Genomic DNA, 21,517 nt, shown 5'->3' with positions numbered 1-21,517 from the left:
ATCTGTCTTTCCGATACACGTTTTAACCCTCACTAAATATTTCAGAACTTCCTATCTCAGGGTACAGCCAGGTCTCAGTCCCGAGAATAACTTGCGCGCTACAAGCTTCCTGGAGGACGGTAAATTCAGGAACTTTATTCCGAACACACTTAAAATTTACTGCTAATATCTTGATAGATTAAGTGTCTTTACACTGAGCGAGTCCTGATTTCCCTGGCTGCACATCGACTGGTGAGTCTTCATCAGGACACCTCGCACTACTGTCTAGCCTAAAAAAACCCATATGCACGCCACAAGTACTCTGCTACCCGAGTAGCCACTTCCTTTGTGTAGAGCACCCCTGACCTATCTAGGGGCGTCCTACAATTCCCCACCCAATAGCGCAAGTCTAGAAATCTGCAGCCGACACCCTCACAGACGAAGCCTCTGGTTGAGACCCTCGGCTCCAAACCAAAGGCTCTCGATCCACTCTGGGAACGATGCTGCAAATAGCTGTGATTGCACCCCGCGTGCGAGGCCAGCGGTCTTCACCAAATCAGCCAGCCGCCTGTACGAACTGAGGATCGCCTCAGAACCCAAGCGACAGGCGTCATTGGTGCCGACGTCGGCAACTACTTGCAGACGACTGCACCCTGTACACTCGATAGCCGCAGGCAAGGCAGCCTGCACATCTTGGATGAGGCCCCCCCGGCAGACAAACCGAGTGCACGTTGGATTTCTTTCCGGCCCTGTACGCTGTTTCCCTAAGAGGCTCCATAACCCGCCTAACATTGGAGCTCCCAATAATCAGCAAGCCTTTGCCCCCGTGTGCCCGCGCGGGCCTTGCTAATGCCCCCGTGTGCCTGCTCGGGCCCTGCTTAAGGAGCGCCCACCTGCCCACTGACAGAATGAACGGGCGAGGCCAGGAGGCCAGCCTCCACATTGACCCTCCGCCTCGAGCGACGCGAACGCGTTGCAGTCCGCCACTCACCCTGAAGTGAGGGCGGCCCAAACGCGCCGGCTACACTAGAAGGTGCCTCGGCGGCTGAGTCAGCGGACGCAGCAAGCGACACCTGGGGTGTCTCAAGCGACGCGCCAGCCCTCCACCGTCGCTGCACCTCGAGGTCGCAGGCTGGAGGCGGCTGACCGTGGCCAACAGCACGCACAGCTGCTCGTGAACCGCGGCCAGCTCCTCCTGCGCCCGCACACAGCACGCGCACATCCTATCCATCCTACTGCTAATATCTAACGACTCGGCGAATTTATACTCTACAGCTATCAATAAGCAGTATTACTCCTGTCAGATACGAGAATACGATTTTATGTAATTAAATATGCAAGCACACAAACACTCGGAAAGAAATTAAGAATCAAAATAAAAAACAAATATAAAAGCTAAATATGCGACTCGCTACTGCACTACTGCTTCACTGATACTTCACCAGCGGCTGCAGTCTTGGCCAGAACAGTGTTCTGTGCAGATGTGAGCACATTATGTAGGATCTAAGTGAATTAGAGTGTGGGCAAACCGTTGATGCTCGTATGGTCGGTGCTTCCGTAGCCAAGGTATCCGAAGAGTTTGGTGTTTCAGGAGGCACGATATCGAAAATTTTTGCCGTGTACAGGGAGATAGCAAAAAAGTCATCCGCTATGTCAAATCGCTGATGATAGTGTGTGTTGAGTGATCGTGACAGACAGTCATGTTAGACGATTCTGGTGAAAAACAGGGGATGATAGTTGCAAAAGTCACTGGGCGACTGAATGCCGTACAAGCGACCCTTACCAACACCAAAACAGAACGAAGGGCATTCCATCAGCAAGGAACTGCGAGGTAAGCTGGTAATTCCAAAACCCACACCAGCGATTCAGTTGCATTTAACCGGAAAACGTAGTGCTGAAGGCATAAAAACTGGATTATGGAGCAATGGAGGAAGGTCATTTGGTAGGATGAGTCTTCTTTCATACTGTTCCCAATTTGCGGCCGAGCTTACGTTCCAAGGGCGAAAAAAGGCTGGGGTTCGGTGATGATTTGGGCAGTCATATCGTGGTATTTCTTGGGCCCCATTGCTATTCTGCAAGGTTGGATTACTGTCTAAATTTAATTCACCGTTTATGCTGATCAGGTTCATCCCATTGCACATTGTTTGTTCTCGTATGCCGATGTATACCAAAACAAGAGGGCCTGTGTTCACACAGCTCGCATCTTGAAGGTCTGGTTTTGTGAGCACGAGGATCAGTTGTCTCACCTCGCTGGCCACCTCAGTCACCACATCTTAGTACTACTGATCCTTTGTGATCTGCCTTGAAGAAAAGAATGCGTGGTCGCTATCCACCTCCATCTTCGTTACCTGAATTTGCGACTATTTTCCAGGAAAATGGTACAGGATTACCTTGAGAAGCATACAGACGTAAATACATTACCCATTCCGAGACGTCTGGAAGCTGTTTTGAATGGCTATCGGTTGCCTAAACAATGTTAGTCATGGTGATGTATCGTGTTTTCGATGTTTCCATATTTCTGTTGGCTAGAATGCTCTCTTTCAAATTCTAAAGGTGGCAGGGGTAAAACACAGGGAGCGAAAGGCTATTTACAATTTGTACAGAAACCAGATGGCAGTTATAAGAGTTGAGGGACATGAAAGGGAAGCAGTGGTTGGGATGGGAGTGAGGCAGGGTTGTAGCCTTTCCCCGATGTTATTCAATCTGTATATTGAGCAATCAGTAAAGAAAACAAAAGAAAAATTCGGAGTAGGTATTAAAATCCATGGAGAAGAAATAAAAATGTTGAGGTTCGCCGATGACATTGTAATTCTGTCAGGGACAGCAAAGGACTTGGAAGAGCAGTTGAACAGAATGGACAGTGTCTTGAAAGGAGGATATAAGATGAACATCAACAAAAGCAAAAGAAGGATAATGGAATTTAGTCGAGTTAAGTCGGGTGATGGTGAGGGAATTAGATTAGGAAGTGAGACATTAAAGTAGTAAAGGAGTTTTGCTATTTGGGGAGCAAAATAACTGATGATAGTCGAAGTAGAGAGAATATAAAATGTAGACTGGCAATGGCAAGGAAAACGTTTCTGAAGAAGAGAAATTTGTTAACATCGAGTATAGATTTAAGTGTCAGGAAGTTGTTTCTGAAAGTATTTGTATGGAGTGTAGCCATGTATGGAAGTGAAACATGGACGATAAATAGTTTGGACAAGAAGAGAATAGAAGCTTTAAAAATGTGGTGCTACAGAGGAATGCTGAAGATTATATTGGTAGATCACATAACTAATGAGGAGGTAATGAATAGGATTGGGGAGAAGAGAAGTTTGTGGCACAACTTGACTAGAAGAAGGGATTGGTTGGTAGGACATGTTCTGAGGCATCCATGGATCACCAATTTAGTACTGGAGGGCAGCGTGGAGGGTAAAAATCGTAGAGGGAGACCAAGAGATGAATACACTAAGCAGATTCAGAAGGATGTAGGTTGCAGTAGGTACTGGGAGATGAAGAAGCTCGCACCGGATAGAGTAGCACAGAGAGCTGTATCAAACCAGTCTCAGGACTGAAGACCACAACAACAACGACAAGGATGCTGACATGGTGTTTGTGTGTGGAAATGCTGCCAATGTTACTTGTAGAGAATATGGTAGACGATATCCTAACCACGGAGTGACAGGTTCAAGAGTGTTTACTCTGTGTTTTCACTAATGGAAACTGCGAGAGAGTGGGGCAGTGCCCAGCAGAAATGCCTCATCTAAACGAACGAATGAACTGGGTGTAGAAGAAGTAGGATACACTACTTCTTTGGTAGAACATAGTCCTGCAACAAGAGCACATAGAATTTCTGCACGTATCGACGTTAGGCATACAAGAACATGGCGTAATTACGTCCGCATGGAATCGCTCACAGCAGAAGGAGTCGAAGACAGACAGTTTGTAGTTTATGGTTGCCTAATTGCAAGTCGCTGAGTAGTCCTACTGATACTCTTCACTGGTGAAGGTACTTTCCTCATGAAGGTGTCAATAACACAGAATGGTAATCTGATAAAACTCAAATGTCTTTGAGGAGAGAAATTTACAGGAACACTCCTCTGTAAATATGTGGAATGGTGTGATGGACAATTAGTTGATTGGGCTGTTGCGTTATCACTGTGAATTAGAAGGCGGCGCTATCAAGGCTTTTTTGAAAACGTGCTTTCAGCTCTATTGGAAGACGTTCCTTGGGCTACAGCGATGGTTATGTTATTGCAGCATGACGGGGCCCCTTTGCACATTCTAGTCGTCAGGTGTCAGATCATCTGACATTCCCCGGAAGATGGATCAGCAGTAATGATGACGTTTCCTGGCCTTACCTCTTTAGATTTTTTATCTGTAGGGATGGGTTAAAGGCGAGGTCAGCAGAGAAAAGAGTAATCACACGAGAAGAACTGATCATTCATATTATGAATGTTGCTGCTCTCATACAAGAACGTCAAGATAACCGCAGAAGAAAGACAAGTGATATTGTCAAAAGAAATCAGAAGATCGCTGCAGTCGCAGGTGGCAGTGTTTGTAAAAATCAATGTCGAACTTGATCACCTGCCTTTGCTTAAGACCACCTGTGTATATTTGTTTGGGTTATATTCTAACAGCTGTGTCTCTTAACCAATAAAAAATGACAACGTCTTATGCGCATTTTTTATATGATTTCGTCCATAATATTATCTGGGGAAACTGGACAATTTTTTTATTTCGGCCGTCTCACTTGCACTGACATAAAATTCAGCTCTAGTGTTTACCGGTATCGGACTGATATGTCTATTCTCAAAATACACACCTTGCTATTAACCGTTGCCATTCATACAGCATGCTTCCAAAGGCACAAACAGCTTCTATACAGTAAAATATACACTGGGCAACAAGTACCCTCATGAATCCCACCTTGTGTGTCTGTTACAACCAACTGACACAACCAACTACCTCTTGAAATAGTTACTATTCCTATTGAAAGAAAAAGTATTTAGAACCTCAAAAAATCACTAACACAATCCTAAATAACAACGACCTGTCGATACACATATGGGCATCGTAATATCAGTCTGAAACATAAACTGGAACTAGAAACAAAAAGAGATCAGAGCTGTAGCCATTAACACTACTTACAACAGAGAAAGAACACGTTGACAAAAAAACATTTCCAAGACATAAAAATCAACTTTTCTTTACACTACATCAACAGCAAGCAAGCAGGAAAGGCGCTTTAGTCTCAGAGCCAGAGACCAACAATACAAGAGATGATGTATACGGGGTCGCAAAATTCCATTAACTGTAAATGCCCATGGTGAAAGTAGATAAGAGTAGTAAAGGTCAGAGGTTGACTTATTCTCTAATGACGCAGCAATAATATGTGAAGTGAAAGAAAAAAAATCACTTCTCACAACAACAAATAATCGCAGTTTCAGAAAACAAAATTTCGTAATTACTATGAGTGACCAAAGACAAACATTTAACCAAACAAACAAGAATCATAATAAAAATAACAAACCTTGATATACAACACAACACTGCCCACCCAAACCACCTTCACAACCGTTCCTACATTGTATCAAACATAAAAACAAGCGTGAATGTTCTCAAAATAGATACCGTCAGAAACGTAATTGGAAATCGAGACATTTCCTTTGCATAGCAAAAGGGTCAGCCAAAAAACGATCTTCGCCACTCCATCTGGTCAGACTGAGAAAAGATCTAGCAACCAACTGACATTTCAGAAGAAACAACATTTTAAACAATCGACATTCTAATACTAAAAGAACGACTGAATATCAGCAGATCGTCAGGACACCGAAAATTCCTATAACGACACAGTCCATGTCTCTCCTTTTCCATTAATACACAACAGAGCACAATAAATGAACAAGCATGTAGGACAGAAGTAAAATTCAATCAACCATTCCCGATTTGGTAACACTTCAAATCGTTTTATAGAAGTACATGCAGTAAGTTACAAAAATAGTAGAAGAGATACAATTATTGGAATTTAAGAAATATATCTGCAAAATATCAGAATAGACTTAAAAAGTGTACCGTTTGGAAGATTTCAACAGACACATCAACGACAAGAACGTATGAGCACAAGTTTTTACCAGAAGTTAGATTTATTTTGCATTCCGTAAGTTCTATCCATTATCAATAACAGTAAGACTATGTAATAACCTGGAAGTAGAAAAAAACATGGACAGTTGTGTACAGAATATTATTTTCTTAAAAGACAGCGAAAAGTTTTGCTAGTGTTTCCCACGCAAATATTGTCATTCGTTATCTTGTCTTGCGTTCACGACTATTCTGCCTCTCTATGGTGTTCTACACTGGCATTCTAACTCGTTATCTATGTTATGTATCGTTTCCGGACAAGCAAATTGTGCTCTCAGTAATTTTTTTTTAATGTTTCATTGTAGATGCAAACAAACATATGTAAGATTACTGTTGCCATGTTCTACATGAGCACCCAAAACAATGTAAGGCCCTTGGGACAGATAACATACGTATTTTCACATCATTCTGTTATAAATAAATCTTTCAATTCTGTTTCCTTGCCTCTTAAGGCTATACTATCACATAGCTGTCACGAGATGTAAAATGGTGTCATGACATGAAACTTATAATTGTTATCGCTGGACTGCACTATCTCTGACAAGTGCACATAAAATATGTATTTTCGCCCCAGCGGCCTCAGTTAATATGTGAACAGTGTGTTAGAACATCGCTTTATAGCGATTTGTGTAAAGGATCTAGACACTGGTGACAATTTACGTAATTTACATCATTTCACTACGTACACAGCTTCGAGCATATTTGATGTTATTGTAGTCCTATACTGAAAAGACTAAGCTGTGACGACATGTGTACCTTCCTCCACATGGATCCTCTATCCTCTCTTCCTTCCCCACATCGAACACCTCTGCACCTCTGACAGTACCGGCAAACTAGATTGTAATAAACGCACTTTCTCCACTCATATCAACAACCTGGCATGCTGTCGCGACCTTACAAACACGTCCCACAGTCCCTACACCTATGCACTCTCCATACCCTGTCCGAACGCAACTTCAACCGACTCCCTTTCCAGGATAATGAAGTCCGCTTCGATATTTATCCGTCTTTTCAGCTATAGCATTCCCCCTATCTCCATTCATGTCAGGGTTTCCCCCCTGTTTCCTTCTTCATTTCACTACCTCCTTTCCTGTTCTGACTCCAGGGCCTCGCCCACCCACGACTCATTCTTCCTTTCGTCTCTCTCCGTATCCATCTTACTGCCTGTCAACGGATACCATCCAGAGGCTTCTGAACTTATACGCACCATCATTCAAGTGTTTAATCTCCCCCCGAATTCTTCCCCTAGCGTAGGCCTTTCAGCTCTTTAGTGACAGTTTAGTGCTTCATTTTTACGGAATTTGTCACGCATTTTAATTTCTAAATCATAATTTGTCGGTTTTTCTATTTTGTATGTCCACCTGTCAGATTTTTTATTTTCCTTTTAAAAATTTAAGTCATGAAAACCACTCTTTATATTTGTAATCACCTCTACATTGCATGTAAAAATCTTGTAATTTTTTCATCCATACACACATTTCGTCATTTCTTTATCAATTTTTGCAAACGCTCTAGGCTGAAGAGCGAGATATTTTACCGCTGGCAGCGCACACCACGCCCATATAGAGCGAGGGGTATGAAATAACAATAACGGAAAAAAGGATTATTAATCTTATCCAATGCGGATATTTTAGAACCGGTGACTGTATATACACTCCTGGAAATTGAAATAAGAACACCGTGAATTCATTGTCCCAGGAAGGGGAAACTTTATTGACACATTCCTGGGGTCAGATACATCACATGATCACACTGACAGAACCACAGGCACATAGACACAGGCAACAGAGCATGTACAATGTCGGCACTAGTACAGTGTATATCCACCTTTCGCAGCAATGCAGGCTGCTATTCTCCCATGGAGACGATCGTAGAGATGCTGGATGTAGTCCTGTGGAACGGCTTGCCATGCCATTTCCACCTGGCGCCTCAGTTGGACCAGCGTTCGTGCTGGACGTGCAGACCGCGTGAGACGACGCTTCATCCAGTCCCAAACATGCTCAATGGGGGACAGATCCGGAGATCTTGCTGGCCAGGGTAGTTGACTTACACCTTCTAGAGCACGTTGGGTGGCACGGGATACATGCGGACGTGCATTGTCCTGTTGGAACAGCAAGTTCCCTTGCCGGTCTAGGAATGGTAGAACGATGGGTTCGATGACGGTTTGGATGTACCGTGCACTATTCAGTGTCCCCTCGACGATCACCAGTGGTGTACGGCCAGTGTAGGAGATCGCTCCCCACACCATGATGCCGGGTGTTGGCTCTGTGTGCCTCGGTCGTATGCAGTCCTGATTGTGGCGCTCACCTGCACGGCGCCAAACACGCATACGACCATCATTGGCACCAAGGCAGAAGCGACTCTCATCGCTGAAGACGACAAGTCTCCATTCGTCCCTCCATTCACGCCTGTCGCGACACCACTGGAGGCGGGCTGCACGATGTTGGGGCGTGAGCGGAAGACGGCCTAACGGTGTGCGGGACCGTAGCCCAGCTTCATGGAGACGGTTGCGAATGGTCCTCGCCGATACCCCAGGAGCAACAGTGTCCCTAATTTGCTGGGAAGTGGCGGTGCGGTCCCCTACGGCACTGCGTACGATCCTACGGTCTTGGCGTGCATCCGTGCGTCGCTGCGGTCCGGTCCCAGGTCGACGGGCACGTGCACCTTCCGCCGACCACTGGCGACAACATCGATGTACTGTGGAGACCTCACGCCCCACGTGTTGAGCAATTCGGCGGTACGTCCACCCGGCCTCCCGCATGCCCACTGTACGCCCTCGCTCAAAGTCCGTCAACTGCACATACGGTTCACGTCCACGCTGTCGCGGCATGCTACCAGTGTTAAAGACTGCGATGGAGCTCCGTATGCCACGGCAAACTGGCTGACACTGACGGCGGCGGTGCACAAATGCTGCGCAGCTAGCGCCATTCGACGGCCAACACCGCGGGTCCTGGTGTGTCCGCTGTGCCGTGCGTGTGATCATTGCTTGTACAGCCCTCTCGCAGTGTCCGGAGCAAGTATGGTGGGTCTGACACACCGGTGTCAATGTGTTCTCTTTTCCATTTCCAGGAGTGTAGTATTCATTACGTGCTTTAAACGATAACTTGACATTTTACAGTATTTTTAAGCTAAAAACTAAATGACCGTCTTTATTTGGATACTCTCCTGTATTATTGATCTAATGTATGATACCACCGATTGAGACGTATACGATTAGGATACACATCCAAACAATCACCACAGTCTCACGAAGGGATTGATCACGATGTCTCTTGAACGCTTTCCGTGTGTCGTGAGATCTGCTCCTTGATACTTCGCCGTCGTTATCAGGATTGAAGGGAGTGGTGTACACTCGGTAAGTGTCCCAAATTCAGTTGTTAATGAGTGCACGTGCATCATCTAAAAATGTTGCTTTTCTCTTTCTTGTCGGTATGATAAAAACAGATTTACGTTGGTATGAGGAAAACAGGTTTACATTTTCAATAAGGATTTTCTTCCTTGTTCTGTCAGTGAAATTAGAATTAGAATTTAAGCAAGATCTTCCAGAAATTGGAATTACAAGCAAGATTCTGCAGGACAGAGCTGCATTCAAAACTTTATTCGACAAGCATAACTTTGAAGCTAAATCAAGTGTTACATGTAAGAGAACACGGGCAGATGAACATAAGAAGAACCAAAGTTAGAAGCTGAAGTGGTTTTGGGTCAAGCAGAAACATCTGCAAAATAAGGTCGAAAAGAAAACACGAAGAAGTAAAATGCAAGCAAGAAAGTGAAGGAATAAATTTCAGAATAATATTCAGCCATTAGCTGGGTAATGAGGAAATTTATTTAGCTTTGCCCGTTTCAGAGGATTAGATTGATCTCCAAAAGCTTAATATTGGTTTAGTAGGCGGCAGTATCTTCTTCACTGAATAATGCCATGGCACGTCAGAAATGTACATATTATATGTGATAATTGGAGACACATTGCTGCTAGCACATTTTCTCTATGTACATAAAAGTGATCAGTCAGTTTTTATAATTATGACAAATGATGTAAACTTTACGGCATGTCATGAGATTATAATTCTGTGAAAACCACTTGACATACATTAAACCAATATTAATCTGCTGAAGATGACAGATTAATTAATCTGTTGAACCCGGTAAAGCGAAATAGATTCCCCAATTGAGTGACTGAATTTTATTCTGAAATAATACCTCAACTGTCGGTTAAATAGCAGCCACCAGTAAACCGAGCGAGGTGGCACAGTGATTAGCAGGCTGGAGTCGCACTCGGGTGAATTTCCGTCAGTTCCCTAAACCACTCCAGATAAATGGTTCCTTTGAAATAATTTGAGCTTGTGCTCCGCCTCTAGTGACTTCTATGTAGACGGGACGTTAAACCCTAATCTTTCTTCTTTCATTTCAGCTACGAATAAAATCATGAACTAGTAAACTTAGAAGAAATGAGAAATCACACACATAACTGTCCAGGAATCAAGGTTCTTTTTATTTCATTATTTGCACCTAGTACTTGGCTTGAAATGGGAATAGGTCTTCAGCGTGCGTATAACAGATTGTGGCAAACACGTACCTCGTCCGTTGTGAGAAGTGCGTCGTCCACCAGTAAGTCTGAGGCGTTGACAGAGCGCAGGTAATCCACGAGCTCCTGGGAGTCCTCCGTCTCCAGCCCCAGCGCGGCGCCCAGCCTGAAGGCGTGGTAGCGGGCGTCCCTCGTCCCAGAGATCGAGGCCACCAGAGTGCCGCTCTCGTCGATGACCCTCGAGAAGAGGCCTACAGCGGGAGAGAAAATATCACACTCGAGGGCACATTTCTCCTCGTGCACTGCCTGCTCTTACGGCGTAGGGTAGACGCACAGATATCTTGCGATACCCAGAAGCGGTAATTATATGTGGAATCGACATCCTGTCGTTGAGGTCTCGCTATAGTGAGAACTCAGAAGGCTATGGTACCATTTCTGCTGATATTAATATTCTGCCAGTCATCTAAAACTGTTAAGTGAGACAATTGAAAACGTAACTCAGCTCTCCTAGATACAAAACAATACCGATCAGTATGCCAGCTCACTGGACACAGAAGACAGCAAACTTTGCACCAAACGGCACGTTGGTTTAATAAATTTCTCTTGCTGTTTTATTCAGGTTCACTTCGTCTTCTTAATGTTTCTGCTGGATAAGAAATCGTCATCAGGAACTGGCCAGTTTAGTTACTGATCTAAAGGAAATGGAGCGAATGTGAACGGAATTTTTCACTTTCTTCTCAGTTTGCATGTGATATTACAGAAGACTGTCCGACTTTAGATGTGCAGTCGGGTATCATTCACAATGATTTTCGTTGGAACGCACTTAAAGTAATGAGGAACCATCAAATGTACAGGAAATAACCAGTACCTAATGGAAAATGAAAATATATGTACCTCTAAATATGCACGAATGCTGTCTCTTTCGTCATTGTGAAATATGGAAGTGAATCTCCAAGTAACTGTAACATAAACATCTCTAATATTTTTCTACGGAATTTATCTTAATCAGAGAATGGTATGAGATATCTACATTTACTTTAAGAAACGTTTTACTGGCCAGTATCGCATTCATTATTGTGTATTCCTGACGACGAGTCTCTACAGTTAAGACTGTCATTTTCTGATCTTCAAAAAACCTGTTGTAATATGCATTGCTCCATTATACCTGTATGACAAATGCCATGTCGATATTGTAGTTGACAGTTTAATATAAGTTTATCGCAAACAAGAACAATACGTGCTTTTTAACGGCATTTTTTTATTTGTGATAAACCTGATTTTATTTTAACAAACCTGTATGGAACGTGCTACATACTATCTATCCACACTAATGTCGACATTGTGTGTGTGTGTGTGTGTGATACAGTCATAGAGGAACAAGACGTAGCAGACCAAGTTTGTTGAGGATCGGAAGATGACAGTCTTAATTGTTGAAACCAGTCATTGAATGGAATCTTGGTTATTAAAACTTTCTTCAAATATGTTTTTCAGTTTCAATGAACAAAGGTTAGAAATCTTTTAGTGACGTCTTCTTAGCTACTGAATCTCATTAAAACATAAATAACAATTACTAAGCAATCAAATGTAGCAGCTACAGAACTGGTGACCCAAGATGATCCAAGTCCTCGTTAGGCATAAAAGAGGACGTAAGGCTGTTTGGACCTGTGAAGGGCTTTGGTGACCTATGTATCGAAATAGATTATAAAATCTGTTTTCTGATTTACAAATTTTCATCACATTTAAAAATGAAAAACAAGAACAGAAACATATTAGTAGACGTATGAAACAAAACATGGACTTATTAATTGTGCAAATAAAATGAACTAACAAAATGAAAGCATCGAAACGCAGCCGCTTAGTACAGAGAAGAACAAGAGTAGGCAGTGCATATTTACAGATTTAGGAATGTTAACAATGTTCGGTGGTAGCTTCTCATTTTAGAGACCAAATTTTGATATGGATTCTATTGGAATTTACCAAAGAGCAACTTTTAGACTTATTGTGCAACTAGTATGCATTCATAGAACGTAAAATTTAATCTAAAAATATCACATGTAATGCTGGTTCATTTGTTGTTTTCATGAAGAACATAAAAGTTAACAAAGTCTATACACATAAAACAAGATAGCGCCATATTGAACAAGATTTAAAAACAAAGTTGTGCGCATTTTAAGTATGGACAGTGCAACAGGAGATCATGTTACTTGACTATTTTCAACATCTATGTAAAGAAGAGCCCTTGAGCGTTTTCTTTTCTTTTTTTCCCAAGATAAACTGACTACAGTTTCCCAAATATAAACGCATCAACAAAAGTTTTGCATCACCTGGTTTCCGAGAGTTCCGTAACCTGTGCAGAAAATTGGAATAGAGATCAACATAAAGATCATATCTGCCCTTTTTATTGCTCATGAAAACCACATATTGCATGTTATACCACCATACAGCGAGACCTTCAGGTGTGGTGGTCTAGACTGCTGCACGCGCTGGTACCTCTAATACCCAGTAGCACGCCCTCTTGCGGTGATGCGTGCCTGTATTCGTCGTGGCATATTATCCCCAAGTTCATCAAGGCACTGTTGGTGCAGATTGTCCCACTCTGCAACGGGGATTCGGCGTAGATCCCTCAGAGTGGCTAATGGGTCACGTCGTCCATCCAAGGCATGTTCGATAGGGTTCATGTCTGGAAAACAACTGGCCACTCTAGTCGAGCGATGTCGTTATCCTGAAGGAAGTCATTCACGAGATGTGGATGATGTGGCTGCGAATTGTCGTCCATGAAGATGAATGCTCCGCCAATATGCTACCGATATGGTTGCATTATCAGTCGGAGGATGGCATTCACGTATCGTACAGCGCCGCCTTGCATGACCACCAGCAGCGTACGTTGGCACCACATAATGCCACCCCCAAAAGAGCAGCGAACCTCCACCTTGCTGCATTCGCTGGATGGTGTGTCTAAGGCGTTCAGCCCGACCAGGTTGCCTCCAAAAACGTCTCCGACGATTGTCTGGTTGAAGGCATATGCGACACTCATCGGTTAAGAGAACGTGATGCCAATCCTGAGAGGTCCATTCAGCATGTTGTTGCGCACGTCTGTACCGCGCTGCATGGTGTCGTGCTTGCAAAGATGGACGTCGCCATGGACGTCGGGAGCGAATTTGCGGAGCATGCAGCCTATTGCACACAGTCCTGTGGCTGCACTAAAGATATTATTCAACATGGTGGCGTTGCTCTCAGGGTTCCTCCGAGCCATAATCCGGAGGTATCGGCCGTCCACTGCAGTAATAGCCCTTGGGCGGCCTGTGTGAAGTATGTCATCGACAGTTCCTGTTTCTCTGTATCTCCTCCATGTCCGAATAACATCGCTTTGGTTCACTCCGAGACGCCTGGACACTTTTTTTGTTGGGAGCGCTTCCTGGCACAAAGTAGCAATGCGGACGCGATCGAACCGCGGTATTGACAGTCTAGGCATAGTTAACTACAGACAACATGAGCCGTGTAACCCCGTCCTGGTGGAATGACTGGAACTGATCGGCTGTCAGGCCCTCTCCGTCTAATAGACGTTTCTAATGCATGGTTGTTTACATCTTTGGATGGGTCTAGTGACATCTCTGAACAGTCAAAGGGAATGTGTCTGTGATACAATATCCACAGTCAATGACTATCTTCAGGAGTTCTGGGAACCTGGTGATGCTAAACATTTTTTACGTGTCTATATGTAACCTTTCCATATCATAAACACAATCAGCGGTGCGCTGTTTAAATTCCACATTCCTTAGTCCAATCGCACCAGCGCATAGAGTAGGCGGTTACCGTGGAGAGTGAGAGAAACGAATTGATTATTTTGTTTGATTCCAAATATGTAGATTCACACACTACACGACGGATGGATGAGTTCCTTGTTGAATTAACTTTTACAATTCAAAAGTTCACAGATCTGTAGTGTCGCCGAATAGTAAAGAGTTGGAAACATGGAATATTGTCAAAGTTTCGTTGCCTATGCCGAGAGCCAGCCTGTGTTATGTGGGCCACATTGTACTCGGCAGGAATAAAGGTTTCATGAATTAATAATGTTTCTTTGGCGTTTCTGACGCGTCCACAGTCATTTCCTAGCATCCTGACAACTGGAGAGGTCTCCGCTCGGCCTCCAGTACACTGTAGGCTATCGGGACCATCGGGGCGCCTACAGACCGAAAACACTTCAACTGAAAACAATGATTTGCAAGTAACATAATAAATATATTGTAAACAAGTACATATATCTGTTACTGAATCTGTGGACGAGTCCAGGCTGTCTGCGAGCTACAGTCGCTTTCCCTCACCTGCCGACGCGTTCGCCACGAGGTGGTAGGACACGGCGACGCCGCCAGCGCTCTGCCCCTGCAGTGTTACCAACTGCGGGTCCCCGCCGAACCTGGCGATGTTCTGCTGCACCCACAGCAGGGCCTGCCGCTGGTCCTTGAGCCCAGCATTGCCAGGCACCACGGAGTCCTCAGTGCTCAGAAAACCTGCACGACAGACAAGATACACGTGGTTTTGACGCTCTTGTTGGATAGCTGGTGAATATTTCTCTATTTCATCCAAAATTTAGGGCTCTAACTTATATGTTCGTGAAGATTTGGTATTAGCTCTCGAACATGGCGTCAGTTTACCCAAAATTCAAATCACTGGATCCTTTTGAACTTTTTTCAAAATTTAGGTCGTTCGGATACTTTAAACATAGGACCAGTTAACGCAAATTCAGATCGTTTGGAAACTTTTGAACACATTGCTCCTTGAAAGACTCTCACATTTTAGATACGGTCAGTTTTTAGGGAGAATGCGCCTTAGAATTAATTTTTACGTCGATATTTTACAACATTTTTCAAAACCGTCACAAGTTTAATATAGACAACACTGGAGGTTCGAAGCAAGGGGGCCCCCTTGGGTGTTCAGCCACATATCCAGATCATAGCTTCAGGATTGTTCTTCCAAAGGAATACATTACGGCAAGTGAGGTGCTTTCGAAACAAAAAAATTTTTCACCTACTTCGAATCCGTTGGCGCCTAATAAGCATTGTACCTAACGTACGAGGTTTGTCCAAAACGTAATGTGAATTTTTTAAATATACCCGATTTTCAATTTTTTTATGTTGTTAGTACAAGTGCTCTTGATGTATATTTGAATTTTCAGCTGTTATGAATATTTAATTTACGAAACGTGTGTATATGGGTATGGCATAGACAACAAGGGCCAGTCGTAGCAACGGAAACTACCTGCGGAGTCAAGACCGAAAGAAATTTGTGAGTTCGGTCGCATGTGAAGATTATTCTCGCTGTTTTCTTCGATTACAATGAGATAGGGCATCATGAGTTCTTCGATTATAATTTTGCGGTCAATAACAAACATTTCGTAGAAATTATGCGCCATTTGCGTGAGGCAATCCGAAGAAACCGATCAGAATTGTGGCAAAACCACTAATGGAAATCGCATCAAAGTAATGCTTCCCCTCACACCTCAATGCTAGTTCGTGATTTTTTTTGGTAAACATGAAAACCCTGTTCTTGCCTCAGCCACTGTATTGGCTGACATCCCCAGTACAACTTCGTGTTATTCCCGAGGCTGAAGAAAACCATGAAAAGACGTCGTTTTTCCACCTTTTATGAGATAAAAACAGAACCGAGGAAGGCGCTGAACACCATAACGAAAAGTGAGTTCCAAATGGGCTCCCTAAAGAGCTAGCAAAATTAGAAAAAAAACTGGCACAAGTTGTTATATCTGCAGTGGTTATTGTCAAAAGGGTTGTTGATAAATAAATAAAACTTATTTTAGGAAAACAAAAATTCCTGTAACTTTTTGATCGCACATCGTATGCAGGGGAGAAAATTACGCAAAATATGAAGGGCACAGTACTTCCTCATATTCTCCTCCTCGTCCTCCTCGTCCTCCTCTTTCTTCTTCTTCTTCTTGAGAAGTGCTTATTCTGCTGGTCTTCAAAGCCCACGAATTTGGGGTGCCAAAGAAGCTAACGAAATAGCCATGGAGGTTTGTAGAACCACAGCATGACACAATGCGCCATTCCCCTGGGCGTTGTCGCCTGATTGCTTAGTCAGAGAACAATGCAAAGGTGGAAGGATGAGTAGCTGGCAGTGAGGAAAAAATAAACTGCAGTCTCGGAATTCGGCCACCTAGCTGCAGCATACCTCTTATCGATCACCTCGGTCCTCCTCTGGATAGGACACTGTCCACTGAAAAGTGAAATTATACGCCGGTGAGACGCGCACTCAGTTTGTGATTCTTGTGCCGTGAAAATCACTGAACGCCACATTTTAACCGAATTCGTTTCATATTTGGACGAGAGTAAAGACGTCGAGACGAAGTGGGGTAAGGCATTTAAGATTTTGTGTAGTCTCCATTTGAAAGTTTTATGCAGTAGATTTTAATGTATTTCCACGTGACTATATCATCCTTTTTTAGTCCAGTGATCAATTATCCACAGTAATTCATTCCAGTATTTTGGATTTTACCATTGAACTTCTTTGTGTGTGTGTGTGTGTGTGTGTGTGTGTGTGTGTGTGTGTGTATGTGTGTGTCTGTGTGTCTGTGTAAATTGACATGGATTTTATGGAGCTGTAATGCTGTTTGAATCGTATCACTCTTAACAACAGCAATCTCACAATTAAAAAATGGTTCTGAGCTCTATGGGACTCAACTGCTGAGGTCATTAGTCCCCTAGAACTTAGAACTAGTTAAACCTAACTAACCTAAGGATATCACACACATCCATGCCCGAGGCAGGATTCGAACCTGCGACCGTAGCGGTCTCGCGGTTCCAGACTGCAGCGCCAGAACCGCGCGGCCACTTCGGCCGGCAATCTCACAATTACTTTTCTACCGAAGGCAAGCAGGCGGATGTCGTACGCTCAAAGAAATGCTTCCCCATCATCATATTTTGTACCTCTAGGAACGTTGAACATAACTTTACTGCCAGATGATATCGATTATATCATCTTCGGTACAGCTAAACTGACTTGCCGTACACCTTCGATTGACGTTTCGTTTCTATTTTGAACTGATTCGTCCGCCCCTCGTGGTCTCGCGGTAGCGTTCGCCCCTCGTGGTCTCGCGGTAGCGTTCTCGCTTCCCGAGCACGGGGTCCCGGGTTCGATTCCCGGCGGGGTCACGGATTTTTCCTGCCTCGAGATGACTGGGTGTTGTTGTGTCGTCTTCATCATCATCATTCATCCCCATTACGGTCGGAGGAAGGCTACGGCAAACCACCAACATTAGGACCTTGCCTAGTAAGGCGGTGCGGCTCTCCCGCATCGATCCCCTACGCTCTGTAAAGAAGCATCGGACTCCATTTCAATACTGTTTGAATCGTATCACTCTTAACAACAGCAATCCCACAATTACTTTTCTACCGAAGGCAAGCAGGCGGATGTCGTACGCTCAAAGAAATGCTTTCCCATCATCATATTTTGCACCTCTAGGAACATTGAACATAACTTTACTGCCAGATGATATCGATTATATCATCTTCGGTACAGCTAAACTGACTTGCCGTACACCTTCGATTGACGTTTCGTTTCTATTTTGAACTGGTTCGTCCGCAGCTCGTGGTCGTGCGGTAGCGTTCTCGCTTCCCACGCACGGGTTCCCGGGTTCGATTCCCGGCGGGGTCAGGGATTTTCTCTGCCTCGTGATGACTGGGTGTTGTGTGATGTCCTTAGGTTAGTTAGGTTTAAGTAGTTCTAAGTTCTAGGAGACTGATGACCATAGATGTTAAGTCCCATAGTGCTCAGAGCCATTTGAACCATATTTTGAACTGGTTCATGCGTGTATCACACACAGTAACAAATATTCATTTTATTAGCATCTACCTTTTGTCAGCTTCCAGCAGATCCTGCAACCATCCCTTTCGCTAATCTTACGTCATAGATAATTTTAATTTTAAATATATCATATTGTTGTTCTTATCTGTCCCTGACGACAAGTACTTCACACGTTCTAATCACCTATGTCCAACACTACATAGCCTAATTTCAGAATATATACGTCTACGATTGATTGCACCGAGCGAACTGGGGCAATGGCGAGTCTTTGGACTCGCATTCCAGAGGACGGTGGTTCAAATCTTCATCTGGCTGTGCTGATTTCAGTTTTCCACCGTTTACTTTAGTCGCGTAAATCAAATGCCAAGGTGGTACTTTCGCCACCTTGAACTTATGATTAGTCCCTGCTATCCTCGTCATCGACGGGACTTTAAACACTAATGTTGCCTTCTTCTTTCTTCATCTATGGTTCCGCTTTAAGCTGTGGTTTCCCTGCTCTCATTTAGATGTTTTGGAAAATCTGAAAATGAAGGAGCAGATTGCAATCAGTCCTTCACTAAGCGTGGCTCAAATTTAGTTGATAATCAACCGTAAATCACTGGAGAGGTTGCAGTATTGTATCCAATATATTTCAAAGAAATTACTTTATCGTATGAGCTGAACTATTCCACAGAAGTTGACCTTTATATTATAGCGTAACAATAACGTAACGAAAAATTACATTTTGTTTATAGCAGCCACAATTTGTGCCAAGCCGAGAAATTTACTCCCTACCTTATGAAGGACGAATGCCGCGCTGCATTGTACCCACTGGCATTTTAAAGGTCATAAGTTGTTTGTTTCGTTACGTCACCTGTTCAGTGGGGAGAATGGTCGTATTACCTAGTGGACCTAGTCGGTAGTTGATGGTGACCAAGATGACGCCGTAGGAGACGAGAAAGTCAGGTCCGTGCTCCTGGTCAGAGCCGCTGCCTACGGAAAATCCTCCGCCGTGCACCCAGAAGAGCACGGGCAGCCCTGCGCCCTCTTGCGGCACGCCCGGCACGTACACGTTCAGGTAGAGGCAGTCCTCAGAGCCGCCGCTAGACTGCACACAGTCGCTGCCGTACTGGGTGGCATTCCGAATACCCTCCCAACTAGTTAGACGCTGTGGAGCCTGGAACAACACAGCCAGTCTGAGTAATATTAACCACAGCAGTACTTTCATTTATCTTTCCATGGCTTACACTGGTCGTGCCTCGGTATTACAATCCCAGACCAATATAAATATAAATCGTATGTACAAGTATTTACGTACTTTTAGGTCTACTTCGACAAGGCTTGAACGCAATGGCAGGTTTGACCTCACGGTAAGAATCATCCAGCATTTCCCAGCGGTACTGCAGGGAAATCATGCCAAATCTAAATCATTACTACCGTACAGAAATTGTAGCCTCCATCCTTCCGTACACAATGCTTAAAATAGTGTAGCCTCGTTCTGTTTATACCTAGTGAAAAAAATTGTCCTGTTAACACATTCTTGCAAACACGTTATTTCATGGCACAAATGCATGGCGACACTGTCCACGCAATTTCATACCCTCCTACATCTATGCCTGTACTCAGCAAAATACTTGAACAAGAAACTATTTCCTTTTCCAACGTATTAAGATTTCACTTGTGTTGACAGAGTAACATCTGGAGGAGTGTCTTTATGTATGTCTCTAGGCCAGATGCTGTTATTCTTGTATTACCTTCTGTCTTCACGTTGATACAATGTAAAAGTGGCTGAAATCCGTAGGTTCTTCCCTAATACCCAGTTCTTGTAAGGGACAGTCAAACGAAAATGAGAGACACGGAAAAATAAGTAATTAGCTTATTATTTCAAAAGTAACTGCCGCGACTTATAATATATTTATCTTACTGCGAGAAAAACACTTTCAATGTCTTCACTGAAAAATCTTCTCGGTTGTCTACGGAAACTTGACTATATCCATGTGCGCACCCGCTTCGTCCGAAACAAATCGACGGCCACGAATGTCTTTCTTCAAGGCTCCAAAGACATGGAAATAGTGGGACTGTATGGAGGATATGTAAGGGTCTCCCAGCGATCTTTGCAGCGTGGGCGACGCATGTGGGCCCGCGCACGTGTTGTCATAGCTGTGCCGAGTACGCTGCCGAAGTGTCCGTAGAAATCCGTTCCACATCCTTCGTATAGCCCGATTGGGCCCATGTGAGTTCCAAGTTTTTGAATACCTGGCCGTCGCTTTGTTTCGGACGAAAAGGTGCACGCCTGGGCACAATCATGGTTCCATACGCAACCGCATACATTTTTCCATGAAGGCTTTCACCACCTTGTCTCACACTGTGATAAATCTGTTAATAGTTAGGGCAATTAATTTTGAAGAAATAAACATGATTTACTATTTTCCCATCAATCTCGTTCTTACTGACATCTCCTTGTATCCTAACTACTTTTTTGCAAGACAGGAATATTAGGTGTGGCTACGAAGTCTTTCGCGACGTATTTCTTTAGTAAAAATCTCTCGGTGTACATGCCTCCTCCTCTACGGGGAGGATATAGCGCGCAGCGTTCGTCACCTGGAGAAGCTGCGCCTGAAGCAGTCTCAGTTGCTGAGCAATCTGGCTTTTTTACAACGCTGTCGTGACAAGGAGGTAGTACCGAAGTTTGCAGTCGTCAAACACCACATCAGAAGCGCTGCAGTAAACAGAATTTTACGAAAGACTAGCCATGCTATTGTGAAAGAGAGGATACGTCATTCCAGGTATGAACTAGACATGAACGCTCGCCTGTTATTTAGTTGCCATTTATTTCTGGCCGGAGTCCTCTCACCATTGGACTGGGAATGGGTGGATATGACTTTGGCGGCACACCAACGAGCCAATTTAAGCAGGACTACGGCGAAACAGGCCGATAAATTTGAGCGGCTTAATCGTGATCAAGGAACTACTGGGTCCAACGGCATTCACCGCACTGTTATCAACTTCTCTGACAAGGAACTTGATGAAGCTACCATCTCGGCTCTCAGTAAAGGATTGAACGTTGCCCCAGCCCCACATAAGTTACCGGTGGTTGAG

At 43.9% G+C, this 21,517-nt stretch overlaps 1 protein-coding gene across 3 annotated transcripts in view; it reads right to left on the bottom strand.

Moving 5' to 3' along the window:
* Positions 1-21,517, bottom strand: part of LOC126253067 (para-nitrobenzyl esterase-like) — a 186,356-nt gene that overhangs the window by 31,129 nt on the left and 133,710 nt on the right. The window contains exons 3-5 of one of the 3 annotated variants that reach the window (XM_049954157.1): positions 19,322-19,595; positions 14,947-15,132; positions 10,676-10,875 (exon numbers count right to left, since the gene is read on the bottom strand). The exons of the other annotated variants lie outside the window; for them this stretch is intronic. Of the exons in view, the coding sequence (XP_049810114.1) occupies positions 10,676-10,875; positions 14,947-15,132; positions 19,322-19,595 (660 nt within the window). The remainder of the gene's footprint in view (positions 1-10,675; positions 10,876-14,946; positions 15,133-19,321; positions 19,596-21,517) is intronic. 3 annotated transcript variants of the gene reach the window in all.

Source organism: Schistocerca nitens, chromosome 4 (assembly GCF_023898315.1).
Source record: "Schistocerca nitens isolate TAMUIC-IGC-003100 chromosome 4, iqSchNite1.1, whole genome shotgun sequence".
NCBI classification, from domain to species: Eukaryota; Metazoa; Arthropoda; class Insecta; order Orthoptera; family Acrididae; genus Schistocerca; species Schistocerca nitens.
Note: the sequence above shows the minus strand (reverse complement) of the source record. Positions and strands in the feature narration are given on the sequence as shown.